Source organism: Echinops telfairi, unplaced genomic scaffold (genome assembly GCF_000313985.2).
Source record: "Echinops telfairi isolate 266 unplaced genomic scaffold, ASM31398v2 ScPeMD7_53;HRSCAF=182, whole genome shotgun sequence".
In the NCBI taxonomy this organism is placed as follows: Eukaryota; Metazoa; Chordata; class Mammalia; order Afrosoricida; family Tenrecidae; genus Echinops; species Echinops telfairi.
The window spans coordinates 3,365,174-3,384,525 of NW_022103951.1; the positions used below are offsets into that span (position 1 = coordinate 3,365,174).

Consider the following 19,352-nt stretch of genomic DNA (forward strand, 5'->3'; position numbering starts at 1 on the left):
TTTTTTTTCATACTAAGTCTTCAAAGTCTGGTGTTTATTTTGCAATATGCACTAGTTTCAGGTGCTCAACAGTCTCATGGCTAGTGACATCTCCGTTGACCACAGGTAGAGTTACTCTGCCAGGGTGCTTCAACAGTGTGGACAAAATGAACTTTTTGATGGTCCTCTCATAGACTGCTGTAAGTGTAAAAGAGGTATTAGGGAAGTTAGAAAACAAGTGCAGTGAAGGAAAAAAAGGAAAAGGGTGCCCGTGTAAAAATGAAGTTTAGTCTTTCAGCTAATAGTATATCACCTGGTCTCTTACAAAATTCTATTGAGGGACGGACATCTAGTCTCTGGGCTCGTGGGTGACAAGGAACATTAGACAACTGGATGACTGAACACTGGACTCTTAATAGGATGCCTTGCTATGGAATAGATATTTAGTCTCTGGTAATTCATGTAAGCACCACCACAACTCAAGAAGGTTAATGGTAGTAGTATTCCTAATACATAGGCAGAAACCATGGGCAGGAAGTTACTGGCATTTCGACAGGTCACACAGATGGGGTAAGTAATCATAAGTGCTCTGTGATTTTAAAACCTTCGCCTTTTCCAACAGCATAGTTTTTTGTATGTTTTGCAAATCAGGTTCCATTCTTTTTTTTCTTTTCAGGTTCCATTCTTAACTCTAGTTGCATGACCTTGAATAAAAAGTCGATTCCCTTCAGGACTTTCCTTCACCTATGAAATTCGTTGGTCTGGGTCCTGTGAGATTTACTGAGAAGGGTGGGCTGGGATTAGAAGTCCTGTTGCTAGGGTGAAAGGCTTCTCCAAAGTTAATTGTTAAGGGGGGGGTGTCACACTTATGAAATTGATTATTAGTACCAAATGAAGCAGGTATAAGAATACACTTTTAACGCTACAGTATGGAGTACTTCTGGGCCATGTACTGTCCTAAGCACTTTACTGATTACGCACAGAGTACACAAGTGAGAATCCTATGACTTAACAAAAAAAGAGAGATCATGTCTAATGCCCTTGTTTTACAAATGCAAAGCTAAGGCCAAGAAAGATTGAGTAACTTGAGTAAAGTACAGTTATTTTAGTTCTAAAACTAGATTGGTGCCCATGGTTATAAGTTGAGTGGAAAAAATCAACTTGGGAAGTTAAAGGGGGAAATTTACTGGAAGAATGGAATGACTTCTCTCCATAGGCCTCAGGCCCAGACAAAGGAAGTCTTAGGGAGTACTCATTCCTATCTTGTCTGCTTGATATTTTTTGCTTATCTGCTCGAACTTTCCACTCCCGGGCAGGCAGGCGTGGGTGTCCACAGCTGCTCTTGGATGAGTGTCAGTTGTAGTCAGTGCTTGTCTCTCTTTCTCCCTGTCTTCCTCTATTTTCTTTGCCCCCACCACGATTTTTGATTAAAGACTGTCTTGATTCCTATTTCCCACCTCAGTCTGACCTGAGACCACGGACAGAAGATTCTACCTGTTAGTAATTTCCCTCAGTGAGCTGGGTGCTGTCTTCTCTCAAGGTCGTTTGACTTGGTTCACCAATTTCTTCTTAACCCATGCCCCCTTCACGCCCCTTTGCCTTATGCTGTACCTGGAACCTGAATTACTTTTTTTTTTTAAGTCTAATATCGCCTTTAAAAAGTTTTCTTTTACTTTTCTTTAAATGTCATAATTTTCATAAAGGTGAAGATTAGCTTTTGAGAAAGTGATAACTTGAATGGAGAGGGTTAGTTTGACAGGAAGTGAAAAATAGAATGTCTGAGGCACTGTCAAAATAACATTAATGAAGTAGAAAACAGCAGCCTACTCTCAAGTCTCCGAATGCTGATACCCAGTCTTCGTTAATCACCATTAAGTGTGACCAGTACATCTTGACAGTGATCATTTGTATCCATGATGACCCTGAGAAAGGTAATGGAATAAATTGTTGATTCAGTTTCATTTGCTGTGTTTTAAAATTCTAATTGTTTTCAAAATTGGTAATTAGTCTACTGTTGATATGCTTCTCTTAAAAAGGAGGCTTGATTACTCAGAAGACCATGCGGTATGACCTTCCTTTTATTCTCAGGATGTGTTCGTGAATATCACTTAGAAAATTTTAAGTTAGTTACGAGTACCTTTAAAAATAATAACGATAAATAGGACAGGACTGATAGTTTAGTTTACTCTTGAATGGATCCATGTCTAAAATAGATTTTGGACTTATTTCCCAAATTATAGACAGCCTATTTTTGTTCTCCCTTTCCAAAATGAAAGTATATAGTGTTTGACTAATGAGTACTAACACATTTGGCATTAATTTTAATCTTGGGTGTACTTCTTGATAAGTGAACATATTATGTACCATAATCAATAGGACTTAAAGGCAGGTTAGGGACAAATTGAGCAAATGAGACACCTAGGAAATTAGATTGCCTCTTGATGGGATGGGGAATATGAAAGTGAGAACTAGTTGACAGAGAGGAGAATTATGAATCATGATAATATTGACATCCCTATGGGGCACCGAGAAGAACTTTCTAATAATGGACTAGGAGAGAAACTTGGATAAAGGTTTCTAAAGTATTGGTAGAAATGAGTCATAGTGTGGACCCCGGGTGGCTTAGTGGGTGATTCTTTGGTCTACTAACCACCTGCCGTTGTTCAGGAGAAAGAGCCTTTCTACTTTCGTAAAGAGTTTACAGTCTTGGAAACTCACAGGGGCAGTTTGCCCCGGCCTACCTGGTTGCTGAGTAGGAATCAACTCAACGGCAGTGATTATGGGTTGGAAATCTTCATAAAACCATGGGTCTAGGTGAGATCATTCAGTGAGCTTTAGTGTTAAGCGGAAAAGAAAAGGGAAGAGCAGAACGCTGGGACTAGCTCAAGAAAATGGCACACTGGCAGGACATTGATAAATGATCAGCCCGAGACTAGGAAGAGAATTGGGAGTGGTGTCCTGGTGCAGCAGAGTCCAGAGAAACGGAGCCTTGGGTGTAACCATGGGATTTGGCAAGTAGGAGCCCTTGACGTGTTTTTCAATGAGCTACCCCTGCCCCTCAGTAATACATATTTTTTCATTGCAGATAAATTCGAAAACAGATTTAGCAAAAAGAAGGAGGGGGTAGTGAAATCACTGGGTAATGGTAGCATTCAAAGATACCTATTTCTAACATTTTGGTATATTAGCCTTTCAAACTTTTTTTCTTAGTCCTTAACAAATTTGTTTAAATTAAAAAAAATTTTTTTTAATGATCTCAGACAGGGATAACTGTTGAATAAATGGGTTCATATGTCAAGAAGTTAAATGTTATGGTATCATAAACTGTGAACTAAAGTAGTAAGATCTGTTAGACTGGTCAGAAGGGTGGCAGAGTAGCGCCTTTAGCAGCCCTAGCCTTTCCCTGGCCAAACACTGAAGGCTCAACCAACTTCAGGCTCCAGAGCTTGGGTTCTCAACCTTCCTAATACCGCGACCCTTTAATAGTCCCCCATGTTGTGACCTCCAACCATAGGAAAGAGGTGTTTTCCGATGGTCTTAGGCGACCCCTGTGAAAGGGTCATTTGACCCCCACGTTGAGAACCACTACTCTAAAGGGATATCTGAAATGCATACTGTGCCTGGCACACATGATTGGTGATTGGATTGGGAAGGTTGGCCATGATGACCTCTCTGAGTAAGGAGATGCTTCACTGCGGAACTCAAGGTCTATCTAAAGTCCCGACCAGGAAAGGGGGAAAAAAAACAAAACCCCAAACTTAGATTGAGTTTTAGCATTCCCTTCTGTAGGGGAGGTAGGGGAGTCTATAGCCTAGATACTTGCCACGACATCTTTGGGTTGTCCTCTTCTAGGCCGAGTTAGTCTGTAGATAGTGTGTCACTAAATGACTCCAACACATAGTTCCAAGCCATGGGGGCTCACTGTCTTCCTCAATAATACTTTAAAAATGGTTGTGATATCCTAGAGATTTGTCCATATCCGTTATTCCGAGCTCTCCCTGTGTATTTAGTGTACATTAACAGGGAATGCTTTTACAACTGGGGTAAAAAATGGGTGACTAGTGCTAGGTGCAGGAGAAAGATGAGACTTTCTACTCCTGTAAAGATTCCTAGTCTCGGAAACCCACAGGGGCAGTTCTACCCTGTCTTGTAGAGGCACTATGAGTCGGAATTGACTTGATGGCATTGAATTTGAGGGCTACATGGAAGCGCAGAGGTACAGAAGGCCTACCCATGATTAAAGGGCTTTTAAATTGACAATACTGCCATCAGAGTTTCTAGGATAATAGAATAAGTATGGAGGACAGGTAAAGGGGTAGGGGACCCAAAAACCTGGCCAGAGAAATGCCTCTTATGTACCAGAAATCTAGCTGTAGAGGGACTGGTGGTAGAGTTAGGAGATGATCGAGCAAGTGAAAGAGAAGGAGTTTAAGACAGGGGGTGGGGGTGGGGGGGAATGCAGTTAAAGTTTCAGGTGTGGACCAGTTCTAGATTGTAGCCAGGTCTGAGGGTTTGAGGAGTGGGTTTTGAAATGGAGTTAAGGGGAGGTTGTAGGAGTTGAGGTGGTCAGGGGCTTTGACCCTGGAGGGCAGTCTCGTGAAAATGGATGAACTGAAGCAGACGACTCTTAGCCAGGGTGCTAAAGTTGTTAGCAGACGTGGGTGAAGAGTGTAGCTGATAAGTGATAAGGAGACATAAAAGATGAAGGTTTTATTTTCTGGTGTGGTGTTTTGATTTTTTTTTTCCGTGAGTGAAAGGTCAAGTTGTAGAAAAGGGCATGGAACAGAAAAACGTTTCTGAAAATAGCTGAAGCAGTGAAAGTATTATAAAACAGCTGGGTACCACTTACACATGTGAAAATGAGCTGGGAGGGCTCAGAAAGGAGGGTGCCACTATGAGGCCTCTGTCCTCCACCCAAGCCCTGATGTTCATCCATGTAGTGTGCCACGGGGACTTGGGAGTATAAAAATGCTTGGTGGGGGAGAAAGATGAGGCTTTCTACTCCTGCAAAGATTTAGAGTATGAAGATTTCTACTCCTGTAAAAATCCATAGTCTTAGGAACCCACAGGGCAGATCTACTCTGTTCTGTATAGGGTCACTGAGTTTGAATTGACAGCAGTTGGGTTTGAGTGCCAGGTGGAAGCACACACCCCCCTGCTCACCTACCTAGACCAATTTACCAATTTCTGCACGCACAGTAAAGGGCCACTGATATACATCCATTTTTAAAAATCGTTTTATTAGGGGCTCATACAACTCTTACCGCAATCCATACATACATCAATTGTGTAGAGCATATTTGTACATTCATTGCCCTCATCATTCTCAAAACATTTCCTCTCTACTTAAGCCCCTGGCATTAGATCCTCTATACATCCATTTCTGCGACCATTCTCAGCTTTGTTTTGTCCGTAAGAACCCCCATAGCAGATCATGCAGCCCTTCAGCAGTTCCTCTGTGTTCAGTTAGTGATGACACTGCCTAGATTCTGTGAGTAGCGCAAGCATTCTCACCTCCGCTTAAACTCACAGTCCTCTAAACTGCCTATCTGACCTTTGGAGTTGTTGTCGTCACTTTGGTCTCCTGCATAGGTAGATTCTGGGAGCCCTAGGGGCCATGTGGTTACACATGAGGTTGCTAACTGCAAGATCAGCCGTTGGAAACCACTAGCTGTTCCAAGGGAGAAAGATGAGGCTGTCTACTTCTGGAAAGAATGTGTCTCAGAAACCCACGGGGGCAGTGTTACCCTGTGCTGTAGGGTCGCTATGAGTCAGAAGTGACTCAGTGGCCATGAGTTGAGTTAAAAGAACATAGTTCTCAGAGCAGACATTCTTTACTACTGGTAATTCAGCTAAGCTAGTGTGTGGTGGGACATCAGGGAGGATATCTGTGCTTTAAGGTTTGAAGATTTAACACTTCTCACAGGGCTATCAATAATTTTGGGGTTGGTCCAGCCTCAGTGGCACAAGAAAGCTTGGCTTCTATGAGAATTTGAATTGTTGACCCCTAGTTCTTCCCTCTTTTGTTCAGGAATCTGCTATAGAATCTTCAGTCAAAACATTCGTATGATAGCTGAAGCCTCCTTCTTTTTGAATAGGCGTTGATAACAGTTTGGTTTTTGGTTTTCTACCCACAAAGCCAGGTGAAAGGCACACGGGCAAGTGTTCTCTGCTGCCACCAGGATAGTTTCCCGAAGGCAAGGGGGCAGGCCATGTCACTGTCCCTTTTGAATTCCTCATCTAGAGTGCCTAGCAGGGCCCATGGAGATATTTTCCAGCTCTGCCTGGTCAGCATTTGAGTCATGGGGCCCCACTAGCCTCTTGGTATGTTGCTTCCTTTTTTTTTTTTTTTTTTACTTTAAAAAAAAATCATTTTATTAGGGGCTCATACAACTCTTACCACAATCCATATGTACATTGATTGTGTAAAGCACATTTCTACATTCATTGCCCTCATCATTCTCAAAACATTTGCTCTCCACTTAAGCCCCTGGTGTCAGGTCCTCATTTTTTCTCCTTCCTCCCCGCTCCCTCCTCCCTCATGAGCCCTTGATAATTTATGTTATTATTTTGTCATATCTTGCCCTGTCCAACGTCTCCCTTCACCTACTTTTCTGTCGTCCGTCCCCCAGGGAAGAGGTCACATGTAGATCCTTGTAATTGGTTCCCCCTTTCCAATCCACTCTCCCTCTACCCTCCCAGTATCGCCACTCACACCACTGGTCCCGAAAGGATCATCTACCCTGGGTTCCCTGTGTTTCCAGTTCCTATCTGTACCAGGGTACATCCTCTGGTCTAGCCAGACTTGCAAGGTAGAATTGGGATCATAATAGTGGGGGGGGGGGGAAGCATTTAGGAACTAGAGGAACGTTGTAGTTTTCATCGTTGCAACATCGCACCCTGACTGGCTCGTCTCCTCCCCAAGACCCCTCTGCAAGGGGATGTCCAGTGGCCTACTAATGGGCTTTGGGTCTCCACTCTTCACTCCCCCCCTCATTCACTAATGGTAAGAATTTTTTGTTCTGATGATGCCTTATACCTGATCCCTTTGACACCCTCGTGATTGCACAGGCTGGTGTGCTTCTTCCATGTAGGCTTTGTTGCTTCTGAGCTAGATGGCCACTTGTTTACCTTCAAGCCTTTAAGACCCCAGATGCTATACCTTTTGATAGCCGGACACAATCAGCTTTCTTCGCCACATTTGCTTATGCACCCATTTGTCTTCAGCGATCATATCATGGAGTTGAGCACACAATGGTATGATTTTTTGTTCTTTGAGATTGCTTCCTTTTTTGTAAATAATCAGCTGCTTTCCATGTGCTGACATGTGTGGCTCTGATCGGAAGGACATGATGTTCATGGAAGAACCACATGTCGATGATTGATCCTCTTTTTCTTGGCTATGTAGACATCAAGGACTTCACAGTTTTGATTTGTTATCTCATAGGGCAATAGAAAGCTAAAGGAGGAAGGCTTAGAAGATAGATCTGTAAGCTCTGGAAGAAGGCTTTTTTCTCAGAGGAGTGGGGAGAAAGTAGGAGGCCAAAATCTTGTGCCTTTAAGGAAACTCTTTAAATAAGGGAGTAGAGGACCCATTCTGCCAAACAGAAGTTAAAGTAGTGTGTGTAGGGCAGAGGGAGGAGAAGGCTGAGGGAATTAGGGAATGGGAGGCTGGGTTATTGGGGAGGAAGCTCTAGGCAGTGTGAGGACTGAGAGCCTGAGAAGGGGGGGAGGGTGTTTGGAAAGGGAAATTACTTCATAAACAGGTTAATAGACTGAATTAGTTGATTCTGCTTTGCTTAAGAGATCTAATTGTGATTCTACAATATTAGCTTCATTTTGTTGACATGCACAGATGTGGACTATTCCTTCAAAAATACTTTTTACATGTTAAATATATAGATAACAAGTGATCATTGTTTTTAAAGATAAGATCAATGAAGCAGGTAAACAGAGAAAGCCTCCAAATTTACTGAAATCCTATTACCTAGGGACATCATTTTGATGTCTATATGAGGGAGCTTCGGAAAGTTCATGAAAAAATTGCTTTCTCTCTTAATTCCAATTCTCCGCAAACTTTTTGAAGACCCTTTGTATTAGTATATCGTCTCTTTCTGATACAAACACATGCATGTACATTTAACTTTGAAAAACACGTTCACTGTTTGGCACCTGACTGCTTTTTGTTCTCACAGACCGTCTAATAAATACCCTTTGTCAGACTAGGTAGGTAATCGCCATCATTTTTCATCGTTCTAGTAATCCATTGTAGGACTGTATAATATTGAATATGCTGCTATTGGCTTTTTGAATGCTTTATCTATTTTTTATTGTAAATAAGACTATAAAGAGCAATGTATGTATAACTGCCTATTTATCCGACTATTTCCTTAAAATAGATTTCTAGGTGTTTTCCAAGCCACGAGTGAACTTATGTTTTAATTTCCTTTTGGGATCATCAGTTAGTCTTTAACCAGGAAGCCATTTGTGTGTTGGGTTTTGAGGGCATGTTGAAGTATATTCGATGAACTGTGTACATTCAGTGCGAAAGGCATATGCTGTGTGTGAGTTGACCATTTAACATTGCTTGGATGGACTTGTTCCCGGAAAGGAAGCCAGAAACAGCAGTCTGCAAATCCTCATGGTCTTCTCCCAAAAGGCTTGTGCATTCACAATTTGGCTGTGGAAATGAGATCATTATAAAAATCGTTGAAGCTCGTAAGTTATTAATACCTTCAGAATGCATGGACATGCTTAACGCCATTTTTCTTGGATTACTTTTTTTCCAGGTGATTCATGGCAGGGGACGTGGAAGGGTTCTGTTCCTCCATCCATGACACCAGTGTCTCTGCTGGGTTCAGAGCACTGTATGAGGAGGGCTTGCTTCTTGATGTCACGCTGGTCATCGAAGATCATCAGTTCCAGGCCCATAAAGCACTCCTGGCCACCCAGAGCGATTACTTCAGGATCATGTTTACTGCCGATATGAGGGAACGAGATCAGGACAAAATTCACTTAAAAGGTCTAACAGCCACTGGTTTCAGCCACGTCCTGCAATTTATGTACTATGGAACTATAGAATTGAGTATGAATACTGTTCATGAGATCCTCCAGGCTGCCATGTATGTGCAACTTATAGAAGTGGTGAAGTTCTGCTGCTCTTTCTTACTAGCGAAAATCTGCTTAGAAAATTGTGCCGAAATTATGAGACTCTTAGATGATTTCGGTGTAAACATCGAGGGAGTCAGGGAGAAGCTGGATGCCTTCCTTCTAGACAACTTTGTGCCACTCATGTCTAGGCCCGACTTCCTGTCTTACTTAAGCTTTGAGAAGCTCATGGCATACCTGGATAATGATCACCTGAGCAGGTTCCCCGAGATAGAGCTCTACGAGGCTGTGCAGTCTTGGCTGCGACATGATAGAAGACGCTGGAGACATACCGATACCATCATTCAGAACATCAGGTTTTGTTTGATGACCCCATCCAGTGTTTTTGAGAAGGTTAGTGCATGTGAAAGTAATAGATAGGACTTATTGTTCAGTTAGGACAGAATGTCTTTATGGATATGATACCCAGACTGGTCAAAAGCCATACAGGGAATAAATAGTTTATGCATGATAAGCTTACTTTGTTGTACCGTGTGCAATGTAGGGGTGTTCATGCATATTTTGTGGGTAAAAGCTGGACCAGGTAGGTAGTAGAACAGTTTGATTTTAATGTACTTTGTAAAAGTTGAAGAATAATCTGAAGTATTAAAAGTTGCTTCAGCTTTGCTGTCTTTTCACAGAGTAATTACTGTATATACTCGAGTATAAGCTGGCCCGAATATTAGGCGAGGCACCTCATTTTACCTCAAAAAAATGCATAAAAATGTGCTGAACACTGGATGAATGTATGGATTGTGATAAGAGATGTAAGATCCCCCAATACAAGTATTTAATTTAAAAAAAACAATTCATGTGCCATTTGAAGCACTATAGTTTTGTCTAAAGGGAAAAAAATGTGCTGAAAAACTCGGCTTATACACGAGTATATACGGTAAGTCTGAACTGGGTCAGGCCAGCTCGCTGCTTAAAAATTAATTCAAATAATACATGCTGCAATTGGAGTTGAGAAGGAGTTTCATCGTTCTGAATGACGTATTAATAGTGTCTTGTTCCTCTGAAATCTAGTAAGGAGACATAAAATGGCTCTTGAGAACCAATGGGCACCAGTGGTGGTTTTCTTTCCCCTCTCACATAGTCTTGCCCCCCATCCTCCTACCATTTCACTGCAAATACGAACTCAGCACGGAAAAGTTCTCTCTGTCTGAAACCTGCACTTTGACCTTTCTAACAAATGGGCTGTAACCCTTCTATCTACATGGATGAGACATCCTTGGGCACATTCGACCATCCTCATAGTTTTGCTCTCTTCGAAATGGTCTTCCTTTAAAGTGGCCTGGGCCCTTTTTTTTCTCTTTTGCATCTAAGTCATTTCATTTTTATATCACCGTCTCACTTGTGATCTTTTCTTGCCCAAAGGAGAGAAAGCAGTTTCAGTAATTGCTGGACTTAATTGGTTTTTAATCACATAGTTACCTCTGGGGCTCTGTTTACTTCTTGCATCTTCTTTCTCGAAAGCACGCTTTTGGTGACAACCCTTCATGTGAAACAAGCCGTCTGCTTTAGCCACCAGATCTCATGGTAGCAAAAGAGCGATCTGCAAAGGCGAGTAGTTAAGACCTCTTGAAAAACCAATCTGTGCCTTTGAATAACCCTCAGCAGCTTTGCAGGTTTGGTTTGGTTTCCCTTGGTTTGGTTTGGTTTGCTTCCCCTCTGAAATCCTGCAAAATGTCCTGAACTTGCTTTTAATCGAGAGCTCAATTTCATGGGATTTTTATCTTTATTCTCTTAAAGAATACTTAACTAATAATTACTGTTCAGTACTAATCACCCCCACATCAACTATGTAAATCACTTGTATCTGTGTTTTGATCTGCACCCCCCCATTGTTTGTATTGCTCCCTTTCCCTGGGGAAACCTGTTTTATCTTTATACATTAAATGCTTGTGCTCTCCATTACTAAAGCAAATGAAACCTCTGCATCATCAGTCTGGATGAAGTACTTGTGGCCTGGAAAATAACATTTCCCCTCTTAAGGGGCAGTACGCTGGGTCATTGATAGCAGCAAGTGATTTGTAAGTGCTATTCTGTGGAGACCCTGTATAGGCTCATTATTAGATAATGATAGTGACAGTGGCTGGAAGCTAATACTCTTGAGCAATTTTGTAAATCGTACCTTTTGCATATACATCATCAGAGGGGATTGGTCTCCCATGGCTAGGTATTGTGTGGGAGTCTCATGAAAATAAAAATGCTACCAAGCCTTCCTTCTTAAGTTAATTCCGTAGGAAAACTCAATAAGAGCCTGGCCATTGGAAACAATTTTCAAGTTGTTCGTTAATATAATGTAAAACGTTTAGGACTGTGATTAGAAAAATGGAAGGCAGTGAGTGAGTTTCATGCTTATCAAAGGGGGATCCCTGCCTTTATAACTTTTTTGTCTAAATGTTGAGACACACTAAATCAGGCAGATTTGAGACTTCACTTTTGTGGGGTGGGGTGGGGGGCCAGAATGTTCACGGGGAAAATTCCATTCTCTTCCGATGTCATTTTCCCAGGCATTTTTGGAAGACCCCCTTGTACATTATCTTTACACTATCAAAACTTTCTAGAGAATCTAGATGCTTTCACAGGAGATTGTTTTGAGCTCCTTGAAAATAGGGCCCCTTTCCCCCATCCCACAGGTCTCAAAACAAGGACTTGTTAGCATTCATTGCATAGGCACAGTGCCAGAGAGGGACCAGAAGTACAGACAGCTACAGCAGTGCTGGCCTTGCTTCAGAGAATCAACGTCAGTTTACTTTCTGGGTTATTGAAATCTTCTTTTACATTTTTAGCTTTAAAATTTCTTTTATGAAATATTGTAAGTATATAAGAAAGGCTGAAAGAATAGCAGACTGACCCATAAATCTTCTATGTGGGTTAATAACTATTAACATTTGGCCATATTTCTTTGAGTTAGCGAACAGGGTGGTTATACCTAGGTGTATCAATTTTAAAAATTTAAATCAACTATACTCTGTCTGGGATCATCACCGAAGAGACCAGGCCTAAACTCGCTCACTGAGTTCCTATCTATAGAAAACGGGGCCCAGAAAAGTGGAAGATCGTAGTCCAGAGCCAGTGGCACCGTCCAGACTGGAACTCAGGTCACCTTGCTTTCTCTTGTCTCCGCTAGAGTGGGGAGAAGGCCCCCTGAGGTGCATGCAGGAAGCAGGCAGCCTGTGCCATTGGGGAGTTGGTAAAGAATTATGACAATTCTCACCTGTTGGTATGAAGGGAGCCCTATAGCCTGAGAAATGGAACCGTGTATTTTAAAAAAAATCTATGGAGAGCTTTGGAAGATTGTAAAGTGTGAGTCTAAGGTATTCACTGTATAATCCAAGATACCCCAAAATATGTTTCAGGATCTTGTCTTTTGACATGGTTTATAAAAACTTTCTTTCAATCCTTTTGTTGACAGTAGATTCCCAGGTTTACATCTAGACCACAGTGTCGGTTTTGACTTACACAGATGTCTCTGGCAGGTATTTTTAAGTGAGCTGATGGCCTTTGCATCTGTAAGCAGAAGTAAGGCCTGGCATTTGTCATTCTGAATCTCAGTGAAGTGTGAAGATCTAAATAGTTCACACTTTGCTCACTGGTCGGCTAGCTTTAAAGACAATTACTGCTTTATTAAAAAACGTTTTATGAAGTAAATGTATATTTGGCAAAGTGTATATTATACTTGAATTTTTTGGTATGGAAAAGATCTTTTTTAGCAAAATTGTTCAATTCATTAAAATACGCACATGTTGATTCTTTTAGTACAGCGACATGTTAATATTTTTTAACCCAGGGCATCTTCCGTATCATAAATATGCATAAGGTAAGTCTTAGCATATCAGTGATTCATTTGGAAATTATATTCTGGAAACGTTATCTTCAAATCATAAAAATCTTTTGAAGCCTATACATATTAAAAAAAACACTCAATGAGCTTTATGGTTAAGATTTGATAGTTGAGTTTTTCCATTGGCTATTTAAGGATGCAGATGATCTAGGTATGTTCTGCTTTAAGTAGACTCATCATGCTTATTTATTGCCTAATCTGCTAACTCCAGTGCGCTGCTGGGGGGGGGGCCTCCCCCATTTAAATGTTCTGAGCCTTGTCGTCTTAGTAGTGGGTTCCAATATGGGCTGCTAACCCACAAGGTCAGCAGTTTGAGCACACCAGCCACTCCGAGGGGGAAAGATGAGGCTTTCTTGCTCCCATAGAGTTGACAACTTTGGAAACCCACAATGGCAGTTCTACTCTGTCCTGTAGGGTTTCTGTGCCATGGAATTTACTTAATAGTTGTGAGCTTTTTGTTTTATTGAGTTCATTCCAACTCATAGTGACACGCTAAACCCAAATTTTTTTGGTGGGGGGAGGTGAAAGGACAGAGATTACCAAGTTAGGAAATAGTTCAGCAAGTTAAAAGACATTGCTCACTGAGTGACTTTTCCTGTGTAGGTCTCCCATTAGCCTCCCCTCTTCCCAGCCCCATCCATGGACCTGGGTGACTGTAATTAACACATGCATAGCTCTTTCAAAATCACCCAAGGTGTTTTTCTGCTCAGATGTGTTTGCCTTTGACTTATGGATGTAGAATGCTCTTATTTTCTGCCTTTGACTTGCATTCACCCCAGGTTCCTGAAGAGTACCAGTAATCTTGGGTGTTGACTGCTGCTCCATCCCCTGGGTAAGATACTATCATAGAGGATGTATTGAATAGATGAGAATCCATTGAAAACAAGGAGTTTAAAAATCCAATCCTACTTGCCGTGTGCACTGCCTTTCCTGTGAAAAAGAAAGATGAAAATAATAAGTGTAGGAGAATTGGGAAATAGTTTAACTATGGATTAAAAGGAAAGGAAGTCGCAGAAAGGAGACTGACTGCTATGCTGACACACTAGAGAGCACCTCAGTCCATTGGAAAAGTGGGGAGGGAACCAGATGACAGAGCAGAAGGTAGGAAAGTTCCAAGAGGTCCAGAAGTGGAGGGCAAGTCAGCAGGAGGAAAGGAACAAGAGAAAATAACTGAGATTTTTAGGCTTTTCATTTGCCCAACTAAAATTTATTGTATCCTGTGATACACTTACGCTATAGGTTATTGCTCAAAAGAACATTCAAAGTGATTAAACCTTCTATTGGACCTCCCTTTGGCTCTCCCATTTAAAAAAATTAAGATATTTACAGTTGAGATGATTTCCAGCACTAGGGGAAAATCCTCTCCAGAAATTGTGAATTCTGTAACCTACTCAAAGTTTGCTCTCAACTGTCTCATAGTGACCCTATAGGGCGGAGTGGAACTCCTGTGCGTGTCTGAGACTAAAACTTTATGAGAGTAGAAAGCCTCATCTTTTCCCCACAGAGCAGATGGTGGTTTCAAACTGCTGACCTAGAAGTTAGCAGCTCAGTGTGTAACCCATTACCCTACTAGGGCCTCAGAATAGATGTTCATGAATCTTTTTGAAAATCAAGCCCCCTTTTTTAAAGTCTCCACTCTCAATGTATAATAGTACTCTATTACTATTGCATTGAAATTAAGAGGAAATTCAATTTTCAAACTGGTTTTTGAAGGGAATTATTTTTTCTTTTATAGAAAAGTCGAAGGGATAAAGGGAATAATCAAATTATGCTGAACCTCATTAGCGTGTTGTCCTGAGGGGCCTCCTACCTTGGTTACTTTACTTTTGAAGTTCAGTCCCATACTTTAGCCTCTTTACCTTCTTGAAGAAGAGAGGATAGGTAAATCCTTATTAAAATTTATCTGTACCATTTAGTATTTGACTGATTTTAGCATCAACGGGTTTTTCAAAGCCTTATCCCTGGTCAGTAACTCAGTTTTTCAGGACAAAGGGATTAATTAAAGGCATTTTGTACCCAGCTTTTTTTTTAGGGTGGTGGTGATTTTTCTTTTCCACATTAATCAGTGCAAGTTTTAGTTCATCACTTTCTTTTACAAATCAAGACATCTCATACCAGGGTAGCTGCTTTGACAGTGCAACGCATAATAATAAAGACTGTGCTACATTTTACTGACCGCTGAAATCTCAACTAGAACTCTGGTTTGCAGAGATCATTCGTTTTAGAACCAGCATTTAAGTTAAGACATACGGCACGAAATGCTCTTTATTTTCTGGAGGGTTCTTTTTGAGAAGATTAGATCATGGTGGAGAAGGATTGATGAGCTGATAACCAAGACCCAGCCTCTCCCACATGATGCCTTACACTGTGTCCTGTGAATTTGATTTGCTGTTTGTGGACAGAAGGCGGCTAGAAAGGGGTCTGCTCATAGAACTCCTTTGCTAAAATAGGGGAAATGATCCCAACGGGAGGCTTGTCTAAGGTTGGTCACACAGTTGACTTGGGGTTAGTATCAGACCCAAGACTTGGGGAGAATGTTACCCACATCCCTGCTGGATTGGTGAGCTAATAAAAAACATTTTCTTCAGTTTAATAAAAGCAAGCAGATAGGGTGATTACAAAATCATTTCAAAAACTGACAATTTCCCATATGAAAGCCTAATATAATTTTAGATTGCAAAGTTGGTGTTAGTGGATTGTTTTAAATTCCAGATATTTAGCCAAGTAGAGGCATTTTCTGAAAATACCAATTTTAATCTCATGACATTACTTGAGTTTTCTCAAAATTTCGTGTAATAAGTACATGTTAACTTTTAAAAACTTAATAGATGGAATACTTGCATAGCTCTTAATACCTAGCTATTATTTCTTTGACGTTTTATTTACTGAAACCTCATTTTAAATGAATCATCTTTCAATTTTTCTCCCTTTAAACTACATGCACGTGCATGTCACATTAAACTAAGAGAAGATTTAGAGAAGGAAATGACCAATTTAAATGTTCTTACCACTGTTTTTAAGAGGTGATGCCTCTACTTAGTGGCATTTGCATTCAGAATGAGGGCAGAATGCTTTTCACAACCTTTTTTCCCAAATGTCAAAGCAAGAAAAGCAGTAGTAAATATATTATTTTCCAAGTTTTAATACAAGACAGGGGTTTTTAATTCCCCGAAAGGGTAAGAAAAGTAATTCTGAACACGAAAGAAGTGTTATTCTTTAGTTAAGCTGTTAGATTCTATTCACATGGACAGTTTTAGGCCCACTCAGTGTTTGAAAGCAGAGTTCCCATCTCCTTATCCAGGATTCTTAGAGAGGCATCAATCCTCATTCCTAAAATGAATGAAGCAACTACTCATGTCCCCTGGTGCTGTGTAGTCTTAGAGGTGACGCAGCAGTAAGTAGCCCTGGAAAGAGGACAAACTTGATGTAGACTGTAAAGCCTTGGCAGAGAGAAATAGGAGCTACATTTCTTTGGTTAGGAGAGCTTATTTAAAAGAATCAGCTGTCTCAAAAGGCACAACCTCTGTTACGGGACTTCAGGAGGGTGGAAGACCTTGTTTTGGCCAACCCGGCGTATTCCTCCGAATGTTGCTGGCAAGCTCTAGAACTCCTGAGAAGCGGTTACCTGCCTGGAGGACTTCCAATGGCAGAATGCTCACCGCCTTTTTACTGATTACAAAAGAACCGTGATCCCTGACATCAAAGCCCCAGACTATGTAGAGCCTGAAAAAGGGAAAGTCCCCCCCAAAGCTCACTGATAACTAACTGTATACGGTACATCTGTACGGACGTCCGCCCCTGCATCGACTGCCGAGGGAAACGCTTTATTTTATGAGAATATCATTTATACTGTTCTGTGCAGTTTTTTCTCATTTAAGATTTTGAACATCTGTGTTAGTGCATATGGATAAGACCTCATTTTAATGACTCCATATGGTATCTCCCCGAGTTTATCTAACCAATGTTCTATTGATAGGTATTTGAGTTGCCCCCGGTTTTTATGCAATTCCAAAAAATGATGCAGTGAACATCCATTATCTTGACAGTCCTAATTGCGATACTCTTCTTAGATTGGCCTTGAATAATCTTTCTCACTGCCCTGGATTGGCCTGCGAAACCGTTTGCCATCTTGCTATTGGGTTGAGCCTTTTTTTTTTTTTCCCCCATTTGAGCTGAGGTCCCATTACCTGGCTTTTGGGACTTAATACTGAGCGCCTGGCTTAGTTGTGTTTTCATCTGGACAGAGAGAAACAGCCTGCTCCTCTAACCCAGCTCACATTTGTATTAACTTTGAAGGCTGTCGTATCACAATGTTCCTTCCTGTTGAGGATATAATCCTTTACAGCTGTACATTCGGTGTTCCGGGATTCCTTGAGCATCTGACAAAGCTGTGTACTCCCCACCACGCCATTTCCCACACCCCTAAATGCAGCCACATGGAATTGGTGATTTCAAGTGGCTCCCAGGTCCCCTATGGTCAACCTCTGTTGATGGCTTCGCTGCACTCAGAGACTCTGCTGGTGCTGTTAACACTGTTCAAAACTAAACCAGAAATGGGGCCTTTTGGCATTACATGTGAACCCATGCTGCCTCCTAGTGTTTAGCACTTACTTGTCTTAAAGCGCTCACTGTCATTTATTTTTACCAAACCATGACGAAGGGTAAGTGAACGAGTTTGTAGTTCAGAAGTCTGGGGCGTCTGGCCCTGTCCCATTCTTGCTGTTTGTCACAAGATTGCAGAAAGCAATTAAGCAGGCTTATCTGCCAAGCCTTTGAGTATCCCAGGACGTGACTGTGAGATTGAATGACTTGAACTGGGTTAGAATAGCTAGAGGGGCCTCTTGGCAGCCATCTTGGATTTAAGTTTCTTCCTAATTGTTGTATTTGATCTTCTAGTTGGCAAGAAGAAAAGATTTTGCACTGAGGACAGAAATAAAATAGGAGTCAGTCTGTTTCTCTTTACCATGTGCTACTATTGTCTAGGAAGGTCCTCACCACCATCCAGGGTAGGGCAAGGGGTAGGGCCCTTCCCCTTTTCTTCTGCTGCTTTTCCCCCTTTAACCTAGAAAGTGCCACGTCTTCACAGGCTTGCACCTGGAAATCCCTGTTCGCCCTGAGCCTCGAAGCCGTGTGCGCTGTGTTCTAATAGCTCTGTCTCACTCTGGGCAATACTTGTTTTATGCTCCCTGGTTGGCCATCTGTTGTGTTGTTTTTAACATATGAGTTCCAGAAAGCTTTCTGTGCAGCCATCAGATTTTTGAGATACTTGTCTCCCCTCATCGGGCCTTTGGCAATTCTGCAGCCTGTATAGTAGTATGCTTCTGCGAGCCTCCAGGCCTCCTTGTTACTCATATTGGAATTTATCCTAATCTTCCTTTGAAAAACTCAAAATCTTCCCAACCATAATGTGCCGCATCCCCCTTCCATGATTTCCAAATTACATGGCTGCTTTCTTTACCCGCCTCCTCGCAAACATTAGACACATTGATGTTAGGGTGATGCTTGCATAGATGTCCCCCAGTCAGTAAAAATAGTTAATAACAGCGATGGTCCCACGCTTCTCCCCCCTCCCCCCCCACGTGACACAGGCCCTCCTCCCCAAGATAATCTTGAGTCCTCCCAGAAGGTTGTGTGGTGTAGGTGCCTTTCCTGTCCCAGTAAGAACGAAGGGACTTCAGAAAGTTCACGAAAAATATCCGCTCCCTTTTTAATTTCATCTTGCCCTGAACTTTCTGAAGTCCCTTCTCCCAGGTGAGGAGACAGACCTAAGATCGCCTTGTGGCTTGTGAGCAGCAGGCAGTTACTTCCTAAAGCAGAGTCTTAATCACCGGGTCAGGCTGCTTGCCGTGGTGTGTAATTATGAGACTGGACAAGCTGTGATTCCTTACAAACCTGGGTTTCTCTCAGATGACTGGCTGTGCACAGTAGGCACTGAAATATTTAATTTGATGCTTCCACTTCTCATTGATCACTAGGCTGTTGCTGCTTATCTCCTACAAGTCTCAGAGAGCAGAACAGGACTGCGCACTAGGCAGCCATGGGGACACTGTTGGGAGATGAAAAGATGCTCATTTTCACTCAACTAGATTTGGTTTCAAGAGATTATTGTTTTTTTTTAATGGCAAGAACTCTTGTTTTCTTTTTATAAATACAATGCTCGGAAGATAGAGTAAAAATGTTGATCCAATTCCAGGGATCAGCCCTAGTAACGCAAGCATATGCAAACTATGATTAGGGCGATCCCAGACAAATGTTGCTTTTCTGTTGTTGTGAGCTCCTGTCTTTTATTGACCACATACACAGTGGTCTTCTGCCTTGTTGCAAAGGTCAGACAACCATTGCCACAGCGATGTCTAGCTCCCGTGGTGTGGCCATT

The 19,352-nt window shown here is 41.7% G+C and overlaps 1 protein-coding gene across 2 annotated transcripts in view; it reads left to right on the forward strand.

The window, feature by feature from the left end:
- KLHL15 (kelch like family member 15) overlaps nt 1–19,352 on the forward strand; it is a 34,700-nt gene that overhangs the window by 6,158 nt on the left and 9,190 nt on the right. For both annotated transcript variants that reach the window (XM_004709913.2, XM_045290723.1), the window contains one exon: nt 8,769–9,480. In XM_004709913.2, coding sequence (XP_004709970.1) covers nt 8,776–9,480 — 705 coding nt within the window. In that variant the 5' untranslated portion in view covers nt 8,769–8,775. The remainder of the gene's footprint in view (nt 1–8,768; nt 9,481–19,352) is intronic.